Source organism: Bufo gargarizans, chromosome 4, assembly GCF_014858855.1.
Source record: "Bufo gargarizans isolate SCDJY-AF-19 chromosome 4, ASM1485885v1, whole genome shotgun sequence".
Classification (NCBI taxonomy): Eukaryota; Metazoa; Chordata; class Amphibia; order Anura; family Bufonidae; genus Bufo; species Bufo gargarizans.
Genome location: NC_058083.1, coordinates 464409792 through 464430785, shown reverse-complemented (window position 1 = coordinate 464430785; position 20994 = coordinate 464409792). Strand labels below are relative to the sequence as shown.

At 44.9% G+C, this 20994-nt stretch overlaps 1 protein-coding gene across 2 annotated transcripts; it reads right to left on the bottom strand.

Moving 5' to 3' along the window:
- Positions 1-6236: 6236 nt before the first annotated feature.
- On the bottom strand, positions 6237-18998 carry BTBD3 (BTB domain containing 3). Of its 2 annotated transcripts, XM_044290104.1 has the most exons (5): positions 18904-18998; positions 10365-10623; positions 10114-10204; positions 9269-9387; positions 6237-7379 (listed from the first exon to the last, which is right to left on the bottom strand). In XM_044290104.1, exons 2-5 carry the CDS (start codon positions 10505-10507, stop codon positions 6347-6349), a joined length of 1386 nt encoding a protein of 461 aa, XP_044146039.1. In that variant the 5' UTR covers positions 10508-10623; positions 18904-18998; the 3' UTR covers positions 6237-6346. The 2 variants fall into 2 exon arrangements, with proteins under 2 accessions (XP_044146039.1, XP_044146038.1); XM_044290103.1 differs by lacking the exon at positions 18904-18998 and having other exon boundaries at positions 10365-10681.
- Positions 18999-20994: the final 1996 nt, after the last annotated feature.

Genomic DNA, 20994 nt, shown 5'->3' with positions numbered 1-20994 from the left:
TCAAGAAAGCAGCCATGCTACTTAATCTCATTTAACCCCATTAAAGGGGTTGCCTGGTTTCAGGAGGAAACCTGACAACACAGGGGATCTACCAGCAATGAAGAAGTGATCATTACTTACCTGGCAGATCCCATGACGCCACCTCGGCTCTCCCGGCAGGGATGATATATAATGTCAACATGTGACCACTGCAGCCAATCAGTGTTCTCAGTGGTGCACAAAAGAGGCCAAGTAAATGGATCCTGACTGGGAGAACCGGAGAGGTGGCGCAGGACCTGCTAATTTCACATGAGCGATAAGATGAGTTTTGTCTGCGATTACGTTCAGTGTGTGTGTTCTTTCCACGCGGATGCAATCCGTTTTGTTGCGTTTTACACGTGCATGAAATAAAACTGAAGAACAACAATCTACATCTCCTAGTAACCATCAGTGAAAAACGAATTGCATCCAGGGCCTTCCGTTTTTTAACGCAGACTCCCAACTACCCTCAAGTGCACAGACCCTTTGAAAAGAATGGATCAGGATTTAGTCCAGATGCTTTGAGTTCACTACATCAGACGGAAATCTCGCTCATGTGAAAGAGCCCCAATGGTCACTTCTTTACTGCAGAAGGATCCCCTGTTGTTCAGTTTCTTCCTAAAAGCAGAAAACCCCTTTAAAGGGGTTTTCCGAGATGTTAAAACTGACGACCCTCTGTATCTGATCGGTTGGGGGCCAACACTCGGGACCCCTGCCGATCGGCTTTTTGAGAAGGCAGCAGCGCTTGCAGTAGTGCTGCGGCCGCCTCTCAGCTTTTCCTAGGCCAGTGACGTCACGTTCATCGGTGACGTGGCCTAGGAGCAGCTCAGCCCCATAGAAGTCAATGCGGCAGAGTACAATACCAAGCACAGCCACTATACTATGTACCGCTATGTGCTTGGTAAGCTTTGAGGAGGCTGCAGTGCTACTGCAAGAGCTGATGCCTTCTCAAACAGCTAATTGGTGGGGGTCCTGGGTGCAGGACCCCCCACTGATCAGATGCTGAAGACCTAGCCAGAGGTAGAAAATTCTGGAAACCCCTTTTAAGTGTTAATATAATTGTAGTGTTTCTACAACTTGACTTTGTAAAACAAAAGAATGAAAAAGATACACATGTACATTTACCAATACCAGATCAAAAAGAAAAAGTTCCTCTGTCAGTATACATAATGGAAAAATGGTCGAATGTGCTTATTATACAACCAAGATGCAAACTATATGAGGAATGTATCCGAAATGGACAGCAAATATACAATTGACCAAGTTGGTGCCATATCCTCATCATGCATCACTTGACTGCAGTCGTACTACAGCCGTACTGTGGCCATGTACCGATCCAGCAAAGATACCTCTACTATGTAGGAGAGACAGTAATTAATTGACAGTATAGATCTCGATATATACTGCAGGCAGTCAATCTGGCTCAATCAGCAATGATGTGAAAAACACTCTCGAGAAGTTTGGCCACACGTGGTGTAAAATTGCTCTTCAACTCCGCAGCGTAACTGTGCGGAAAATCAACAGCTTTTTAAAGAAGCAAAGTGGATAAGAGTTAAAACAAACTCATTCACACTCTACGTAAAAATCAGCTGCAGAAATTGATTTTAAAGGGAACACCTGTTGAACATGTTGTCTCCGTTGTGGGCAGCATGTTATAGAGCAGGAGAAGCTGAGCAGATTGATAAATAGTTTTGCGGGAAAAGATTAATTATTGCTTGTAATTTATTCATTTAAATCTCTGCTCTTTCTGGGCTTTGAAGTCAGGGAGCCGATCCTATCAGTGATTGACAGCTCTCTCTGTATACACAACCGTAGAGGGAAGGTTGTCAATCACGGATAGGATCGCCTCCTTGAAAGAGCAGAGATTTAAATGAATAAATTTCAAGCTATAATGAATCTTTTCCTTCAAAACTATACATCAATCCGCTCAGCTTCTCCTGCTCTATAACATGCTGCCTGCAACTGAGACAACATGTTCAACAGGTGTTCCCTTTAAAAGGGTTTTCCAAGACTTTAAGGGCTCATTCAGGCTGCTGTATGCATTCCGGACCCAAAGACTTCAATGGCGCCACATCCTGATTTTCATTGACAAGTACAGGACATGTTTTATCTGTTTTGCGGAGCCGTAGAACGGAAGAAAAGGGCCTCATAGAAGCGGAAAAAAAAAAAAAGAAGATCTGCATTTTTGCAGACAGCATATGGCCGTCTGAATGAGCCCTAATACTGATGACCTCAGGATAGGTCATCAGTATCCGATTGGGACCTCCAGCGATCAGCTGTTTGAGAAGACACCGGCGCTCTTGTGAGTGCCGCTACCTTCTCAGTGCTCACCAAGCCCAGTGGTGTACACTGTATAGCATAGCAGAAGTGAATGGGGTTGAGCTGCTCCTAGGCCACGTGACCAATGAACGTTTCATCACTGGCCTAGGGAAAGCTGGAAGAAGGCCGCAGCGCTACTGCGAGTGCCGCTGCCTTGTCAAACAGCTGATCGGCAGGGGTTTCTATGTGTCTTACCCAGGGCTGTGGAGTCGGAGTCGAGGAGTCGGAGTCAATTTTGGGTACCTGGAGTCGGCAAAAAATGAACCGACTCCGACTCCTACTAAATTTAAATTGGAATAAAAAAATAAAAAAGCAAGTTTAAATGTCCGAATTCATAAACAGTTATAATTAATGACTTCTCTACTGTAAGAATAAATGCATGCAGTGCGTCACGTAACCGCAAAACAAACGCGTTCAGTGATGTGAAGAAGCATGCTTTTCATATGCTTCACTATATGGCACGCAATGCACAATTAGGAGTGGCAATACATATACTTTCCATTGTGTTGTGTTCTGATGTTACAGGGAACACAATGCCCATGGTTTACCTAGCCTCTCACTGATAAGGGATTAAGTAAATATGTGTTTTGCAGGACTAGAGACACTTGTATAAGTGAAGGGAATGGAGGGTCAATGGTTCAAGACTGAAGCTGTAAACCATGGATGTCAAACTCATGGCCCTCCAGCTGTTGCAAAACTACAACTCCCATCATTCCCGGTTAGCTGTAGTATGCCCAGGCATGATGGGAGTTGTAGTTTTGCAACAGCTGGAGGGCCACGAGTTTGACATCCCTGCTGTAAACCATTGGAAAAACTGCTGTCATTCAGCTAAGGCTATAAAACGTGTAAACTCAGAATGTTGTTATCTTAAACTTTAAACATGACTATGGGATTCTTCTAGGGAAATCATGTTTTAAAATAAATGTCCCTTCTTGGATCCTCCCACTGCCCTATCTTCAGCAGAAGATCAGCACACAAAGGAGAAGGCAGCAGCTTCTGCCCAACTACCTCTCTGTGCTAGAAGAGCTTAGAAGAACTTCTTTCTTTCCTTCAAGGAATGTATAAAATACATTCGCATATTAAATACAGAGGAGTCGGAGTCGGAAGTACAAAAAACTGAGGAGTCGGAGCATTTATCTACCGACTCCACAGCCCTGGTCTTACCCCAACCAATCAGATACTTATGACCTATCCTGAAGATAGGTCATCAGTATTAAAGTCTCGGAAAACTCTTTTAAATCCGTAACACATCAATATGCTGTGGATTTCCACCACGGATTTCCCCCTTTGCAATGCGGGTTATTTGCAAGGTGGAATCTGCTGCAAGATCCGCAACGGAAAATCGCGGAGAAATTTACAGCATGATGAGGGTCGTAGTTTTGCTACAGATGGAGAGTCACAGCTTGGGGAACAGTGCTATAGGTATTAATATAAAGGATACTCATGAACCCAATGTTTTTATTGGTATATATTTTCTAACTGTACGATCACATTATACGATTAACTCAGAATAAATGCCCGGTAGCTCCTCCATGAGAGTCCTACATAATGCTCTTCTAGAACATCTGATCATCTGTAGTGCAAAACAACAGTAATTAGTGTAACGGCTTGGAATGATTCCCATGGAGATTAAAGGTCATTTCTGAATATCTCCAAAACTGAGGCACATACCAGGCATATGCCAGGTTAGGAGACGTTAAGCACGGTAGAATTCATAAGCCATCTGCTTAATGTAAAAACGAAACCTAAAATGCAGATTGAAATGCATCATGTAACATTGACTGTAATGTAGGATTCATAAAAAAGTCTCTTCCTTTGGTTAATGTTAAATACCACTCGCTGGTCTAGGGTTAAAACAAGCTTGGTCTACTTAGAGCAACCCTTACAGTCCTAAGTTAAAATGTTGATATTTTAGATCTGGTTAAGATACCTTGTGCCCTCCCCTTGTTGTGTCACATTCCAGTCACCCACATTCCGTCCCCATGCAGAGCGCTGTAGGAAAGTCTATGACAACAACATCTCCCCCTCTGCCGTCCTCGGATGGACTAGCATTGATGACGTAGGCACTGTGTCCATCCAAGGACAGTGGTGAAGAGCATGTCTTAAAGGGGCACTACCATCAAAATTTTTCTTATCACAAATTAACAGCCTAAGGCCTTTTGCGGATCGGGTGGTTTCCCATAAATTTCTATGGACCCGTTAAAAATGTGGTGGACTCATCCATTTCTTGTCCGCAAAAAAAATAAAATATATGGCATATCCTATTCCTGTCCGCAAAAAAACGGTTTGCGGACCCATTGAAGTCAATGGGTCAGCAAAAAAAATGCGGATGACCAACGAAAGCCATCCATATGTCATCCGCATCCGTTTTTCTTTTGCGGATGGTTGCTGGGAAACTTGTTTATATTAAATTTCAAGAAGTACAGCCTTCAGTTTTTTTTCGGACCGCAAAAAAAACAAACAGAAGACACGCGGAAACACAACCTACACAACCGTGTGCATGTAGCCTAAGGCCTTATGCACACGACCATTCCGTTTTTTGAAGTCTGCAAACCGCGGATCCGCAAAAAACGGAAGCCGCCCATGTGCCTTCCGCAATTTGCGGAACGGAAGGCCCATTGTAGAAATGCCTATTCTTGTCCTCAAAAAGGACAAGAATAGGACATGCTCTATTTTATTTGCGGGGCCACGGAACGGAGCAACGGATGCGGACAGCACACGGAGTGTTGTGCGCATCTTTTGCGGCCCCATTGAAGTGAATGGGCCCGCACCCGAGCCGCAAAAACTGCGGCTCCGATGCGGACCCGAAAAACGGTCGTGTGCATGAGGCCTAAATGTGAATATATATCTATATACCGTAATTCATGTATTTTACTTCTTGTCCTGACTCCTTAACTTCCTCCTTTGTTTGGACTTTTAACATGGCACACAGTCTGGCTTGACTTTTCTAGTCAGACCATCCACTGCGGCCAAAGACAAAAGTGGGATGAGTGAGTCAATTAGAGCATCACACACTGATGTGTAAGTACAATGTTCTGTATCTTTATCTAGGCCTACTAGGAGAAAAAAAAAACTGAGCTATCCCAATTCTACACCTACTATTATACTCACAGATAACATCTTCCCTCACAACAGCAGTAAACTGAATGAGGAGTCCCTATCTCTCTGTGCTGAGAAACAATAGTTTGTGTTTAATTTCCAATGGCATAATACTGCTGAAACAAAGACTCAAAAATAAAAAAGTTTGCCATGAATAACGATTATTATAATTTTTTTTTAACTAGCCCTTTTTGGTGTAAGTGTCCCTTTAAACTTTCCTACAGCGCTCTGCATGGGGGAAGTCTGAGACGAGAGAGGACATTCTGATTGGAATCCAACAGGGAAGGTTTGCCGACTACATGTGTGACGTGTCTAGTCAAATTTTAGGTTTGGACTGGAGGCTCCTTTTAAAAATGATGTAGGGTCAAGCCACGTATTCTCTGTAAAATACAGCTTTGCCTGTTCAGTATATAAAAATACAGAATGGAATAATATACGCAGAGCGATGCTATAAGAGTACACAGGAACGGTGCTGACAGGGTGGTGGAGGGGCATTTAGGACTTCAATGGATGATGGGAAAAAAAAAAACATTTCTCGTGGGATCAGTTTTCATGAGGAGCTGTGGGAGCGTTGCACAGTCTGTCAGTTTAGTAGATTTTATTCTAGTCTATTAAGTAGGTATTATCTGTTTAATGGGCTTTAGAAAGAAGCTTTAATATAAACCCCGAGTAGTCAGAGGGAAAAAAAATAATTAAAGATCGGAAGCTTTTATCAAAATATCTTCTCTCCTGCAAGCTTCAGGTTAATGATTTCCATTTAGAAACTATTATAGAAAGTGCTTTACATGTACAGTATTAGATAGAGGAGGCTCTCACCGGTAGTTTATATACAGATACATCACATTCGGTCTAGTCTCATCCTCAGCATCGCACAATGGGTCCGTTAGACTCTACAATATATTTTTTTAAATTAAGCATAGAAAATAAGTTCGGGTATCTGTCCTCCTTGCACCCCGGTGCCGTTCGTGCTATCTGAGGAGCACTGAAACTGCACCGTTACTTTTCCGCACTGCACCTCAGTCATTCCTTCCTGTCCGAAGTAGCTCAGCTCATTGCCGTCCAAGACCACACTGGCCGTGTAGAACGTATCTGGCTCGATTTGCACGGGGTACTCAAACCAGACTGGAAACGTGTTGCTGGATCCATCTGAAAAATATTTGCTTAGATTCTGTCCTAAAATCACCCCTTGGCGTTTCAGTTCAATTTTGGCGCTGTATTCAGCTGAACCACAGCTGGAGCCGTAGAGGCCGAAACCTGCAACAAATACCCTTTTGTCCACAGAGAACTGAATGCTGTCGCAACGGCCTCTGTAGCGCCACTGGTTACTACGGTAGGCACAGGACTGAAATCGGTGGCACCGCTGAGGGACTAGACCCTTTCTGGGTTTGCTCACAAACTCTAAATCTGGTTTCTTAGCAGCGGTATACCAAAGAAAGATGTCGTTTGTCTCATTCAGAGTCAACACTCCGGACTGCGCCGCGCCATTGGCAAAGTCATCAAGGGCCATCGTTGGGATGCGAATCAAGTAAAGGGCTTTGCCCAAAACTTTCCTCTTGTTCTCTATGGTGGGAGTTAACTCTTGACGTTGACATTCCACTTCGGCCCAGCAGAGAGCCGCCTCAAAGACAACTATTTCTTTGGCGTTTAAGGTCTCTCTTTTGAGGATGCTTTCAAGCGTTTGAAAGTCAATGTCGCAAAAACCTTCGCTTTTCAAAGCAAGCTCTGCTTGGGCATCAATCACTTCCCAACACCTCTGGGTCAGATCAGGTTCCTCAAACAGGCAGCTTTGAGAGAGGAGAACGCAGGCATTCTTTGCACTTAAGCTGGTCTCTAGGAAGTTGACACAAGCTCTGGCAAGATGGGGAACGATATATTTTTTAGCAGCATAGAGAGTTGCCAGAACGGTATCAGCAGCCAAGTCAATTTCATCGCAATACAAATACCTACATAAAAAAAAACAGCATGTTACAAAGAGTTCCCGACAGATTGATTCTGGTCAGTGGATCTAAGGCTAGACAGTTCTTCGAGGGGAGAAGGAGGACAACTAAAGATCACTACTTACTGCTAGAGCAGTGCTCCTAAGCTCAGACAAATTACAGTTAAGTGCCCTCAAGGCTATGATCATAAACTTTGCTGCCTAGCATGAGCACTGTGGGAGTACCCCTACAGACATGGCATGTACTCCCCCCAACGTAGAACTAGGGTCTTGATAATATAATTTCTAAACCTTACAAATATATCTGCCCTTTCCAACTACAACCTGAACCTACATTTTGTTTTCTTAAAGCATAACTTGAGCAACCTCCCGAACGTCCTAAAAAAAAAAAAAGCTCTTTTTTTTTCTTGCAAATTTAGAAAATATCATTATGAAGAAAATGAACCCATGCAGCAAGCAAATATAACTTATGAATGTGGGAAAAATGAGAAAGCTGTACAGCACGTTCTACATTGTACTCCGGTACGATAGTCGCCCACATGGCCAAATGTGACTCACCATGAAGAATTTCATCGTTTCCTTCTCTTTCATTAGTGAAATAAAGGCACAGGGTTACGATTATGGTGATTTAATGATTTGCACCATTGCCTTGCAGCATTTGGATTTTGAATCTGATCAAAGGTAGGGTCTACATGGGGTTCATATATTCTCCTTATGTTTGTGTGGGTTTCTGCAGAGCTCTACAGTTTCCTCCCAGCCTACTGCCTTCAAATCTGCGACCAGCTGTTCCGGCAGAGAATGCCGGGAATCGAAAAAAAAAACGTTGATCCGGCTGATTCTCAGAATATTTTCTGGGTAGTGGTCAAATCTCTGCTGGACCCCATTATAGTCAATAGGGTCTGGCGGGCAAGCGGCAGTTTTTGGCAATGCCGGATCCGAAAAGAACAGCCTGCTGGAGAGCTCTGCGGAGATGTGAAACTAGCCTTACTTGACTTTCTATGAAACTGCAAGGGGTCCGGGATTGTGATAGGGACTGAAGACAATCTGTGTACAGCGCTATGGAATATGCAGCTGCTATATAAACAACGGGGAATAATGATCAGCGTTATGTAATGGTAGTAACCTTATTTAGCTGGGTTCTTACATAATCACCCCCCCTGTTAGTGCAGGGAACCATGGTGCTTCTGTACAGGATGCAGCATGTCATAGAGAGGTCAATGTCATGCTGCTGCTGGGTAGGCTCCGTCTAGTGGAGACAGATGGACGTTTCCCATCATACCCGTTCTCAGCTACTTTCACACTTGAAGTGAGAACTGATTTGTACTGCAGAAGTCTGACATTTTGAACTCTTCTCCTTTGCATGCCCGCTGCTCTCGGATCTAGTTTCATGCACCATTTCCCTGTGGTTGCATGTATAAGGCTGCCCTCAGCTTACTGCATCAATATACTGGTGCTGAGGACAGAAAGGAATAATCTCTTTCCTTACAACCCAACAACATATAGGCATATCGCCAGCATATCTGCAGCGCTGTACACAATCACACTGTCCTACATACAGAGGATGCATTCTGGACTGTATGGAGCTTTCCTTGATATCAAGAGCAGCTTCCTCCTCGGGACCGAAGTGCCGGGACTCCAGTTCATCAAGGGGTTAATATTCGTCTCGTCCTGCACAAGTGCAGCGGAGAGAAATACTGACATAAACCTTAAACCAGATTCCAGCTAAGTTAAAATAACGACTTTAATAAAGCCCCGGAGCCCACGGTCAAAGAGCATCCAGCAATTTGCTAAAAGCGGTGGCGCGCCTAGGGAAGGATGCCGACTGGATTCTGCTAATTGAAGCTGCAGTGAGTACTGACACAAACAGAATTATTATAATGTAGGGATAAGGCTTACTTCAGCATCGCAAGGAAAGCAGCAGGTTCAACATCTGGTATACGAATTTCATCGTTGTCCTCCGCAAGCTCGCCGTAAAACATTGCGTGGAACACCGAGCTCCCGACAGCCAGGACATACTGGTAACGAGGAGCACAAGATGGGGGGTGAGCGTGTGTATAGTAGTCAGCACCAACTATAAAAACGTATCATATATACATGGGGGAGATAGGGGACATAGACAGAGAGATAGATTAGAAACATGTATGCTAGATTAGATATACGATAGATTAGATACATGTATGCTAGATTAGATATACGATAGATTAGATACATGTATACTAGGATAGATGATACATAGACAACACATTAGAAAGACAGATGATAGATTAGATACATGTATGATAGATTAGATATACAATAGATTAGATGCATGTATGATAGATTAGAATCATAGACGATACATCAGAAAGATAGATTAGATAGATATAAGATATAAAATAGATTAGATAGATATGAGAGATTAGATAAAATATACATCAGGACAGATATATGAGAGATATACAAGACTGATAGAAGGAAAGTAGAGAGTAACAGAAAGAGAGACACAGAGTACACAGATATGCAGAGGTAAGTTTGCCCTAATTGTGAGATCATGACTTTATCTAGTTTTACATAGGACTGCAGTTAAATGCCTTGAGTTAACTCACCAAGTTATCCCACTGCACAAGCCCAGCTAAGTGACAAGCTCAGCTCTGCTACACAAATACCACCGACATGCCTATCAAATATTCAAGCTAAAAATCTTCTGTCACATTTTGGAAGAAGACCTGACATGAGCTTAACTTTCCTAATATCACGCTTACCTTATGTCCCGGCAATCGCTGAGTCCCACTTGGGGGTCCCACCACAAAATGCACATCAGCCATCAGTTCGTTATTGAACATCACAGAATTCCTAAAGAGTCAAAATGGCTCAAATGAACATTTCTAACAATCACAAATCACCATACCATTTCCTAATTAACAGGGAATCCATTGACTACACATCATATTGATTCAGGACAACATATCGGTATAAGAAGTCGTATGGATGACCCCCTAGTGCCCCCCCTCACCTCTCCCGGATGGTGCCATAGAGTCCTTGCCAGTTTGGGGACGGGATAGTGTTATTGTTGGTCAGATTCTGCTGGTGGTACTGCTGCGCAGAGTTGGAGTTGCTGTTGGCTGGCTTCTTGCTCGGAAAAATCTCAGCAGCCATCTTCTTCTTCTTTCGGTTTTTTAATGTAATTATTTCATAGCAAACAGGCGGTAACTTGCTGCCGCTGCCGGAGCTCGCTTTTTTGGGACCTTTCTTGGACCGATTCTTGACAGTTTCTGGAAGCATCAAAAAAAAAGTGAGACATTTCATGTTCTTTTCTTTGGCATCGACCATCAGTATTTCAGTTCATGCAGCTTTAAAAAAAAAAAAAAAAAAGTTGAATCTCCACCAGAAATCCACCTAAAAAGGTACACGACACAGAAAAAAAAAAAAAAGACAAAAAAACTAAAAAGCAGAGACTTTTTTTCCCCCTCTACGTGCAGAAATGGGACTTCAAGTTTGATCCAGCACTTGATGTGATAAATATATTCCGAGCATGTCTCCTAGTTGATTCCCTTCAGACGCGGCACAGCTGGGCCACCTATTGTGCGGCAGCGGAACGGACGGTGCGTATAGCTGTCTGCATGTCTTATAGTGAATTAGGTTAACGAGATCAGATTCTGCTTAAAGCGCAGATACTCCGCGCGCTGTCTCCAGTCGTGTGCTGAACGCGTCTGAAGAAAGTAGAGATTGCAGCTTTGCAGATGGTGTCAGACAGTCAATAGCTCCGAGCCAATCGCTGAAGCCACAGATAATGATTGGACCAAGCGTCGCAGCTCCGGTATTTGTGATATACATCGTCCCTCCGTTAAAGGTATACAGGGGGGGCTACAATCAGCTAGGAAAACATGCAGGCAGCAAGCTAAACGGGTACAGGGAAGACTGAAGCTCTAAAGGAAGGGTAAAAATAAAATAAAAATCTATATAAATAAAATAAAAACTAAATAATCTATATATTATGCATACTACAGATACAATAAAACAGATTAGCCTTCGTGTTTTACTAGGGCCGCGCTCGCCTTCGGAGAAGGAGATGAGGTCAGTGCATCTGATTTAATCCGCTCCGTTCCCAGCGAACATAATGGGCTCTGACAGGACTTCCAAATTACTAAGCTCTGCTAATTAGGCCAATGGCTGTGGCAGACGTGCAAGAGACGGGAGGGAAGAAAAGTGTGAATTTCTGCAAACAAGATGCAGAAATAATAGAAACTGTCACTTCTCCCCCCCCCCTTAGGGATTTTAGGGAATACGGGGCAGGCAGTCAGATTGCCACGACCGATCTAATTTCACGGATCAGAGTCGAATTGATTTTAAAGGCTGATGTAATATCTCTCCGGCATGATCAGCGTCTGCGGGGCGCTGCTCATCACTCATGGGCCATCATGATTATGAAGCAGGGTTTCCCACAGTGGTTTAGGAGGACAGGGATGTAGTAGGTATACTACTGCCCAGTAGCGCTCCTCACCCTATACACCGCATCCAGCAATCCATACCTACTGCGATTTATAGTCCAGGGAAGCTCTGCTGACGGCACAGTGACTGATCTCTGTCCAGGGAGGTGCTCCGTCTACTGCTCCTGGTGCTTGTTAACCCCTGAAAGCCAATCTAGCTACAGGACAAATCCTCTAAACTGGCATTTGATAATCCAAAAAACTGATAATTTAGCAGATAAGTGCATCGTGTGGCATTTCACGGGACCAGGGATAATCAGTATTACTAATGTATTGTGATTCTCCATATTGCTTCCTTTGCTGGCTGGATTCATTTTTCCATCACAATATACACTGCTCATTTCCATGGTTCCGACCACCCTGCAATCCACCAATGGTGGACGTGCTTGTCCTCTGTAGGAAAAAAGCGCCGGCCTCATTATGCTGGGACTGAGAGCGCACATAGGCTGGTGGTTTTTCCTATAGTGTTCAAGCATGACCACCAGTGTATAATGTGATGAAAAAATGAATCCAGCCAGCAAAGGAAGCAATATGGAGAATAACAATACATTAGTAAGCACCTTGTGTTAACTTTCTCTACATGATAAATGCCACTTGCTGAAGTGAGACAACCCCTTTAAGGCCGGATTCAGATGTATTTGGGAGTCCACCTGGTGGTGGGGGTGCCTGTTTTTTGCTGGATCCATCTATTTGAATGGGTCTCGGAAGGAAAACAGACAAGAATGATACATGTGACATGTTTCTTGGCATAGACCAAAGGTCAGTGCATTAAAGCTGATGTGAATAATGATTATGGTGGCCAGTCCATGGAGTGCAGCCTAATACAGGCAATAAAGGGTTACACCAGCACCAGCTAGGGTCCAGTAATGAGAACACACACACCAAGCGATCACTGATGCCCTCCTCACAGTGGGTCACAGCAAACCTAAAATCATATACGTCACAATGCCCCTGTATGATGTCCCCACTGACAGCCACGTGAGGGGGGGCGCTGAGCCAATATTTAGGAGAATGTTCTCAAAGAAGAGACATCAGAGACAAACGCTGTAGTAAAGCCCTTATGTCTGTGTATATACTGTATATTACCACAGAGAACAGTATGGAACACGGACCCAACGTATGATGCAGTCTTCACTAAGCGCGCTAATGTTAATAACCACACCTACCCGAGGTGACCGGCGCCTGCTCGATTTTAACCCCTTAAGGACCTCCGCCGTATATGTACGACAGAAGTTCGGCCCCCAAACATGGCGCCCGCTCGCGAGTGCTGCGGGTGCTATAGCCTTGGGGTTTCTGCTATTTTAAATAGCAGAGACCCACGGCACATGTATGCGATCAGCAATAAGGCTGATCGCATACATTTTACTCTTCAGATGCTGTGTGTCAAATGTGACCACGGCATCTGATCAGTCCAGAAGCGTAAGTTGCGCACTTCTGCTCCGGTAACAGCGTTCCCCGACTGAGATCGGGGAATCTGTGATATCTATGAAATAGCCCGAAGCCTCAAGCAGGCTTTGGAGCTTATTTCAAGACTATACCAATACAGGTCACTAGGTGGCAGCATTGTATTGGTATAGTGCAAATGAAGTCTTCAATGATGGCTATATAGCCATCAATGAACACAATGGGCAATCTAATGATTGCAAGTTATTGTCACCAAAGGTGACTTAAAAAAGTAGAGAAAAAAAAAGTAACAAAAAAGTTTACAAATATAAAATAAAAACCTAAAAGTTCAAATCATCCTTAAAATAAAAATACTTAACCAATTAAAAAAATAAACATCCTGGGCATCGGCGCGTGCAAAAATGCCCATACAATTAAACTATAATAATATTAATGGCATACGGCAAAAGGCGTAACAGGAAAAAAAAAAAAAAACAGCCAATTTGACATTTTTTGTCACTTGAACTACCCAATAATTTTTTTTATAACAAGTGGTCAAAAAGTCGCAGACACTTCAAATTGGCATCATTGAAAAGAACAGATCATCCTGCAAAAAATGAGCCCTCACACAGCCCCGTATTCATAGCTACTAAAAAGTTATATGGGTAAGAATATGGTTATAAAAAAAAAAATTGTTTTTGTTTTAATTTTTTCAGTAATAAAACACAAGAGAAATTATACAAAGTGTGGTATCGTTGTAACCGTACTGATCTGGAGAATGAAGATAACAGGTCAATTTTACCGCATAGTGTACAGTGGAAAAAAAATAAAAACCTTTATCCGAATTGCGTTTCTTCCCAATTCTACCCCATTTGGATTTTTTTTTCCCCAGCTTCCTACTACATGATATGCAACCGTAAATGATGCCATTAGAAAATACAACTTGTCCTACAAAAAATAAGCCCTCATAAGGCTATGTGAATGGAAAAATAAAAACTTAGGACTATGGGAAGGCGAGGAGTGAAGATCGAAAAAGCAAAAATGGAAAATCTCAGGGTCCTTAAGGGGTTAAAGGGTTGACATCAGACTTGTTCAAAATCCTGAGGAGGCAAGAGTCCCCCCACAATCAGTTTACACAGAAGACCCTCTCTCCTTTACGATTTACACAGGCACGGAGCCTTGTATACAGGTTCTGCCGCTCGGCCTCATTCCTTCTAGAGGGGTAAACAGCGCCTCAGGGTCACATATGGCGGCACATAGACTGCTTACAGGTACAGGGACATAACACACACCGTAGGGCAGTGATGTCTAACCTTGGCACTCCAGCTGTGGTAAAACTATAACTCCCAAGATGCCCCCCTTGCTTGGCTGCTCTCAGAACTCTATAGAAATAAATGGAGCATGCTGGGAGTCGTAGTTTCACCACAGCTGGAGTGCCAAGGTCAGACATCACTGCCGTAGGGACTCAGCGTGTCATCGTACAGGGACTACAACAATAGCACATACCTAGACCCTGTTGCTCCCAGAGGCTCATTTGCATATATTAAAACATCATTATTCTCAGCAGTGCGGACACATATGAACATGGGACCAACACAGATGCCTTCAGCTGCCAAGCGCACATGTAACAGGTCAGCCAGTGTCATAGGTACAAAACTGCTGACAGATGCCTTTTAAATCCGCAGTGAGTAAAAACCTGTGGCAAATCCATACAGAACACAGGCAGAATCTGCAGCCGAGTGTGGAAGTACCTTCAGGGCAGAGGTCGCGCTACATTTTTTCTGGAAGAGTAAAAATACTCCTCTTACCATTTTTGAGGAGTATTTTCAGCCGATGAGGAGTACGAAAGTTACAGTAATTCAAATAGTTAATACGAAGGCCTACATAACATTAAGGGGTTGTTATCTATGCAGGGAAACCATTACTAGTTCTGTTCTGTGCTCTAGAACTGTTTACCATGCATAAATAGCAAATTTAGACAATTTTAAATCTAGCCGAGGTCACTGTTGCGCCGAGGGGGTCGGCACCACTGAGGTCACTGTTGCGCCGAGGGGGTCGGCACCACTGAGGTCACTGTTGCGCCGAGGGGGTCGGCACCACTGAGGTCACTGTTGCGCCGAGGGGGTCGGCACCACTGAGGTCACTGTTGCACTGGTTTTATGAGGTTTAAAGGGTTTGTCCTGTTCTGGGGGTAATGTGGCTGATGGGGTTATGACATATGAACAGACTGTGGCTGCTTCCTCTAATTACAGCACAGGCCGTCTCCGGTTGCTATAGGTAACAGCTGTACTGTACTCCCGTCCTCATGACGCACGCTGCCTGCACATTAGGAGCTGTACACTACAGATAAGGGCGGGAAACTGAAACGTTGTCGGTGACACAACACTCACCATGCTGCCGGCCGTCACTTATGGGTAACCTGTGCGAAATGTGGCGTTACCGAACAGTTACTACTAGCAGAGCTGGTCCCTGACAGGGCGCACACCACGGACGAGCACCGCTATAGCTCACATATACATATGTGTTCATAGCCGGATTAGGCTCATCCAGCATGTGAGGCTGAACAAGTTAAAACAAGGCGCTGCAGCAAGGCCACTTACCCCGCCGGTGACGATCGCGTGCACCTCCTTCCTTACTTCAGAGCGGTGTGCCATAAGCTCCGGCAGCCCGCTCAAACTGACCAATCACTAAGCTTCTTACTGTAAGGAGCTTTGTCATTGGTTGTTTCAGGCAGCAGCCACATCGCTGCGCTGCCCGTGCCGTTCACCGCACCCACTGCATGAATGGCAGGGAAAAGTCTAAGGCGTATTGGTGCGCCTTAGACTTTTTACAGGGAGTAAAATGCGTCTATGACGCTTGTACAGGTATTATTGCGACCTCTGCTTCAGGGGCTGTTCCCATGTGCAATAAATGTTGGAGATTTGTGTTCCGCGAAGCCGCAGCGGAGTACAGTGGCAGTGAGGAGGATGGGAGTTCCAGAAAACTCATTCACACACTGCAGGAAAAAAAAAAAACACTGCGTAAACAGACGTGTACCGCAGATTTTCATTCTGCAGCGGGTCCATTTCTGCAGCAGGCTCTCGACCTTTACAAAGCAATGAAGGCCGTAGCAATTCCCCAAATGGAAATTCCTGGGAACGTCCAGGTGCTACAGCGGATTTTACAGAGGATTCACCATGGACTTCAACCCTCCCACACTGAGGCTATGGCCACACGGCGCGGCATTCCCACTGCCGATCTGGTGTCTTCTGTAGCAAAAGCCGCAGTAAAATCTTCATGTGTTACCTTCAGGTTTGTCGCAGTTTGCTGCAGATTTCACTCGATGAGCTGCAAAGGCCGAAAACTGCTGTGAAAATCAGCGGCTAAAATGCACATTAAGGGCGTGTTCACACAGAGGTTTTTTTTTTTGGTGTGCTGGGGAATCCACTTTAGGCTAGGTCTACATGACATTAGGTCTACATTTGTCGCACAACAATTTTTATAAAACTAGTCTATGGTGCCGCATTGAGACATGCTGCGACTGCGATAGTCGCAAAAAAAAACATTACAAATGTTGCAGTGTAGTTGTGCCCTATCTGTCACGCGACACGTCGTCATGTAGACCTAGCTTTAGGGTTCCTTGTGGCTTTTTCTGGATGCATTTTTTATTCTGACGCTTGCAATGCTGTTCTAACACCTCTCCTGAGGCAGTTTAATCACAAGTATTAAAGGCGTTTTCCGAGAATTGTTACCGATGGGTGGATGTCCCCCGCCGATCAGCTGTTTTGAGAAGGCAGCAGCGCTCCTCTATACCACTTGGTATTGCACTCTGCCGCATTCACTTCTATGGGACTGAGCTGCTGCTAGGCCAAGTGACCGATGAACTTGTCGTCACTGGCCTAGAAAAAGCTGAGAGAAGGCCGCGGTGCTACTGCGAGCGCCAATGTCTTCTCAGACAGCTGATTGGCGGGGGTCCTGGGTGTCAGACTCCCACTGATCAGGTACTGATGACCTATCCAGAGGACAGCAATAGTGAAGAACCGGCACTCACTATTACTTTCTCTTGAAATGCTCGTTTATTGCCACATATTAGTCACGCGTTTCGGCATGATCTGTGCCTTCCTCAGACAGTCAAGAATCCCCTAAACAAGGACATCATCAAGTGACGTCATCAGTTTGTTGTTTGGAGGGCTATTTAAATGTACTTGTTTAGGGGAGTCTTGACTGTCTCAGGAAGGCACAGATCATGCCGAAACGCGTGACTAACATGTGGCAATAAACGAGCATTTCAAAAGAAACTAACAGCAAGTGCCGATCCTTCACTATTGCCACTTCTATGGGACACCAGCCCTAGGACACGTGCACCGCCGCCGTGCCGACTGATATACATTGCATACTATCCAGAGGACAGGTCATCAGTTAAAACATCTCGGAAAAAATACCTTGAAAAGCTGGAGACTTTTTGTACAAGCCTTTCTAATGGAGAAAGTCAAATGACGAGCAAAAAGTCCTCATGGGAAAAAATAAAAAGGAAAAAAAAAAAAATACCTCCAGTTCCTCTGACTCCTTAGGCTACTTTCACACCAGCGTTTTTGCTGGATAAATCACGATAAGGGTCCGTTCACACGTCCGCAAAACACAGACATCGGCGATGTGCATTCCGTTGCGGACAAGAATGGGACATGTTCTATTTTTTTCGGGAAACGGAACTGCAGACCCGGAAGTGCGGGTCTGCAATTCCGTATCCGGGGAAATAAATGCGGAACGAAATTGCGGACGTGTGAATAAACCCTAATACAACCGGCTGAAGGGATCCGGTTGTATCTGTCTCTAAAACCATTGTAAGTGAACGAGGGACGGATCTGTTTTCTTTCGTGTCCGAGAAAACGGCTCCGTCACCATTGACTTACATTGCGAGTCATCACTGATCCGTCTTGTTCCGCATCCCAGGACGCACTCAGAAACGCTGCTTGCAACGTTTTTCTGTCCGGCATGGGAATGCATTCTGGAGCGCTCTGTTCCATTCAGTTCTGTCCCCAGTGACAATGAATGGGGACAAACTGAAGCGTTTTTCTCCGGTATTGGGATCCTATGACGGATCTAAAGACCGGAAAGGAAAAACGCAGATGCTGATTTTATTCGGACCTGGTTTTTGATGGGGATTTTTTAATGCAGATTTTTATCCTGCCCATTTCAATATTGAGTTTCGATGTGGATTCGACACAAAATCCACACCAAGAAATGTTTTCCAGCTGTGGTTTTTAAAAACAGCAGTACCATGTACGGTAAGTTAACAAGCAGTTTTCCCATTGAAATCAATGGCGATCGTTTGAAAGTATTTTTCAGGGTTTGTTTGTTTTTTGTGCAGAATCTGCACCAAAATCCGTGTCAATAAACTCTGTGTGAACACACCCTAACACTGCCTTCCATACTTGATTGAACTGTGTATCCCACCAGCTGTATTATGGGAGCACCCCCTCTATGAGGACGGACCAGATCTACTAGCGAATAGGTCATTCATTCATGGAGGCTGTAGCTGCAGGTAGAACTACAAGTGCCAGCAGCACAGAACCGGCACAGCCCGCAGCCAGCTCAAGGCAGAGATCCCAGTGACCCGGCCATATTGATGCCTCAATCTACAGCCTATCCCCCAGCTATGAGACCACGAACTCCCAGTCCTGAGTGCAGATACCAGTGTCCTACCTCTCTCTCTGTCCGTCCAGCCCGGAGGGCGCTGCTCGGTAACCGACAGAAGTACCGGAAACCGGGACTCGGTAACCCAGCAAAACAACCCTCTGCCGTAAGCCCCGCCCTCTGTAGAGACTCAGCTCCAATAGGTGAACGGCCAGCGCGCCGCAGCCAATCAGATCGCAGCTATTAGCTGCACCTAGTAAGGGGACAGGGGAGATGAGAAGGGTGATTGGCTGGTGAGGTGACGGTCGTAAACAGTACGTTGTGTGGTAGGAGGAGGAGGCAGAGCCGGTGATGGGCGCCGGTCCTGCTTAGGAAAGTTGTAGTAGTTTGAGGTGACGGAGGGAGAGAACCCCACCGGGAGAATTATCTTCCTTCATAGAATGTGTATCTAGGTTTTTATTTTATTTTATTGACGGTTTATTAAGGAGAACTTATCTCAGTAATAGGATGTGTTGCACTGAGGTGAAAGCAGCATGACAACAAGAGAACCAATTGGGCCTGGAAGAGTAATTAAAGGTTACGTCACTTTAAAGGGGTTGCCCATCTTCTGGCAGCCGCCCCCTAGTGGCTGGAGGTGTGGAGGAAAACTCAGGCTGACACCTCACGACTTTTGAAAAATAGAAAGAGGGACATTTTTTTTTTGCTGCTGCTAATTTTTTTTCATAATAAACTGTAACTTTACCCAAAACATAATTGTACACACCCAATCACACCCAGTCCCCCTAAAGGGGTATTCCCATCTCAGACAATGGGGGCATATCGCTAGGATATGCCCCATTGTCCGATAGGTGTGGGTCCCACCACTAGAGCCCGCACCTGTATTGAGAATGGAGCGGGGAAGGTGGTGGCCGGAGGACCCCGGGTTTAGCCACCACCAAGCGCTCTCCCCGTAGCAGTGAATGGGAGCGCACCGCGCTTGCTCAGCCACCGCCCCCATTCATTTCTATGGACAGAAATAGCCAAGCCAGCACTCTACGGCTATTTTTGACGGCCCTATAGAAATGAATGCACATGCGCAGTGCACCCTCAGGGACTTTGCCGGCTGCCTTTACTACGAAATAGGTGCGGATCCCAGCGGTGGGACCAGCACCTATCAGACAATGGGGGCATATTCTAGCGATATGCCCCCATTGTCTGAGATAAGAATACCCCTTTAATGCCCCTGCATAATATTTATTCCCCCTTTATGCCACCACCCAGTAGATATGTCCACCACATTGTGCCCCCTCACAGTAATTGTGCCCACATGTGTGCCATTCACACTAGTTATGCCCAGTTATGTGCCCCCTTTACAGGAAGTTAAAAATACATCACTAGCCTCCCTCCAGCATACATTCCCATGTAAATAACATCACTCTTTTCCCCACCCGCATTTAATATACAGTCCCATGTAAGGCTACATGTAAATAAATGTAACAAAAATGGCCGTTATAAACAGACACGTTGTCCGTTTTTTAATGGCCTTTTTTTTAACCCTTTGTGCATCCATTTTCCGGCGTTTTGCATCTAGATGAATTTCAATTATCTCAACCCCTACAGTACACATAGTGGCCCCCATTGAAAATAATGCCCCTATAGTGCCCCCCAGCATTCATAATGCCCCTATAGTGCCCCCATGTTTTGTTTTTTGACTGCTGACAAAAAATAAAGAAACTTCGACCACTTGCACGTGCAGGGACACTCACATCTTACCAGAGGCCGCAGGACCTGACGCTCAGAGCGTGATCATGTGACTTCATTATGTAGGCAGTGCAGGTCCTGCGGCCTCCAGTGAGCAGTTAGGCTAGGTCTACACGACGACATTTGTCGCGCGACAGATACGGCGCAACATTTGTCGCGCAACATTTTGTTGCACTAATGTCGCGCGACAATTTTTATAATGGCAGTCTATGGTGTCGCACTTCAACATGCAACATGCTGCGACTGCGACGCGACAGTCGCAGAAAAATCCATCTCGAATGGATTTTCGGCGACTGTTGTGTCGCAGTCGCAGCATGTTGCATGTTGCAGTGCGACACCATAGACTGCCATTATAAAAATTGTCGCGCGACATTAGTGCAACAAAATGTTGCGCGACAAATGTCGTCGTGTAGACCTAGC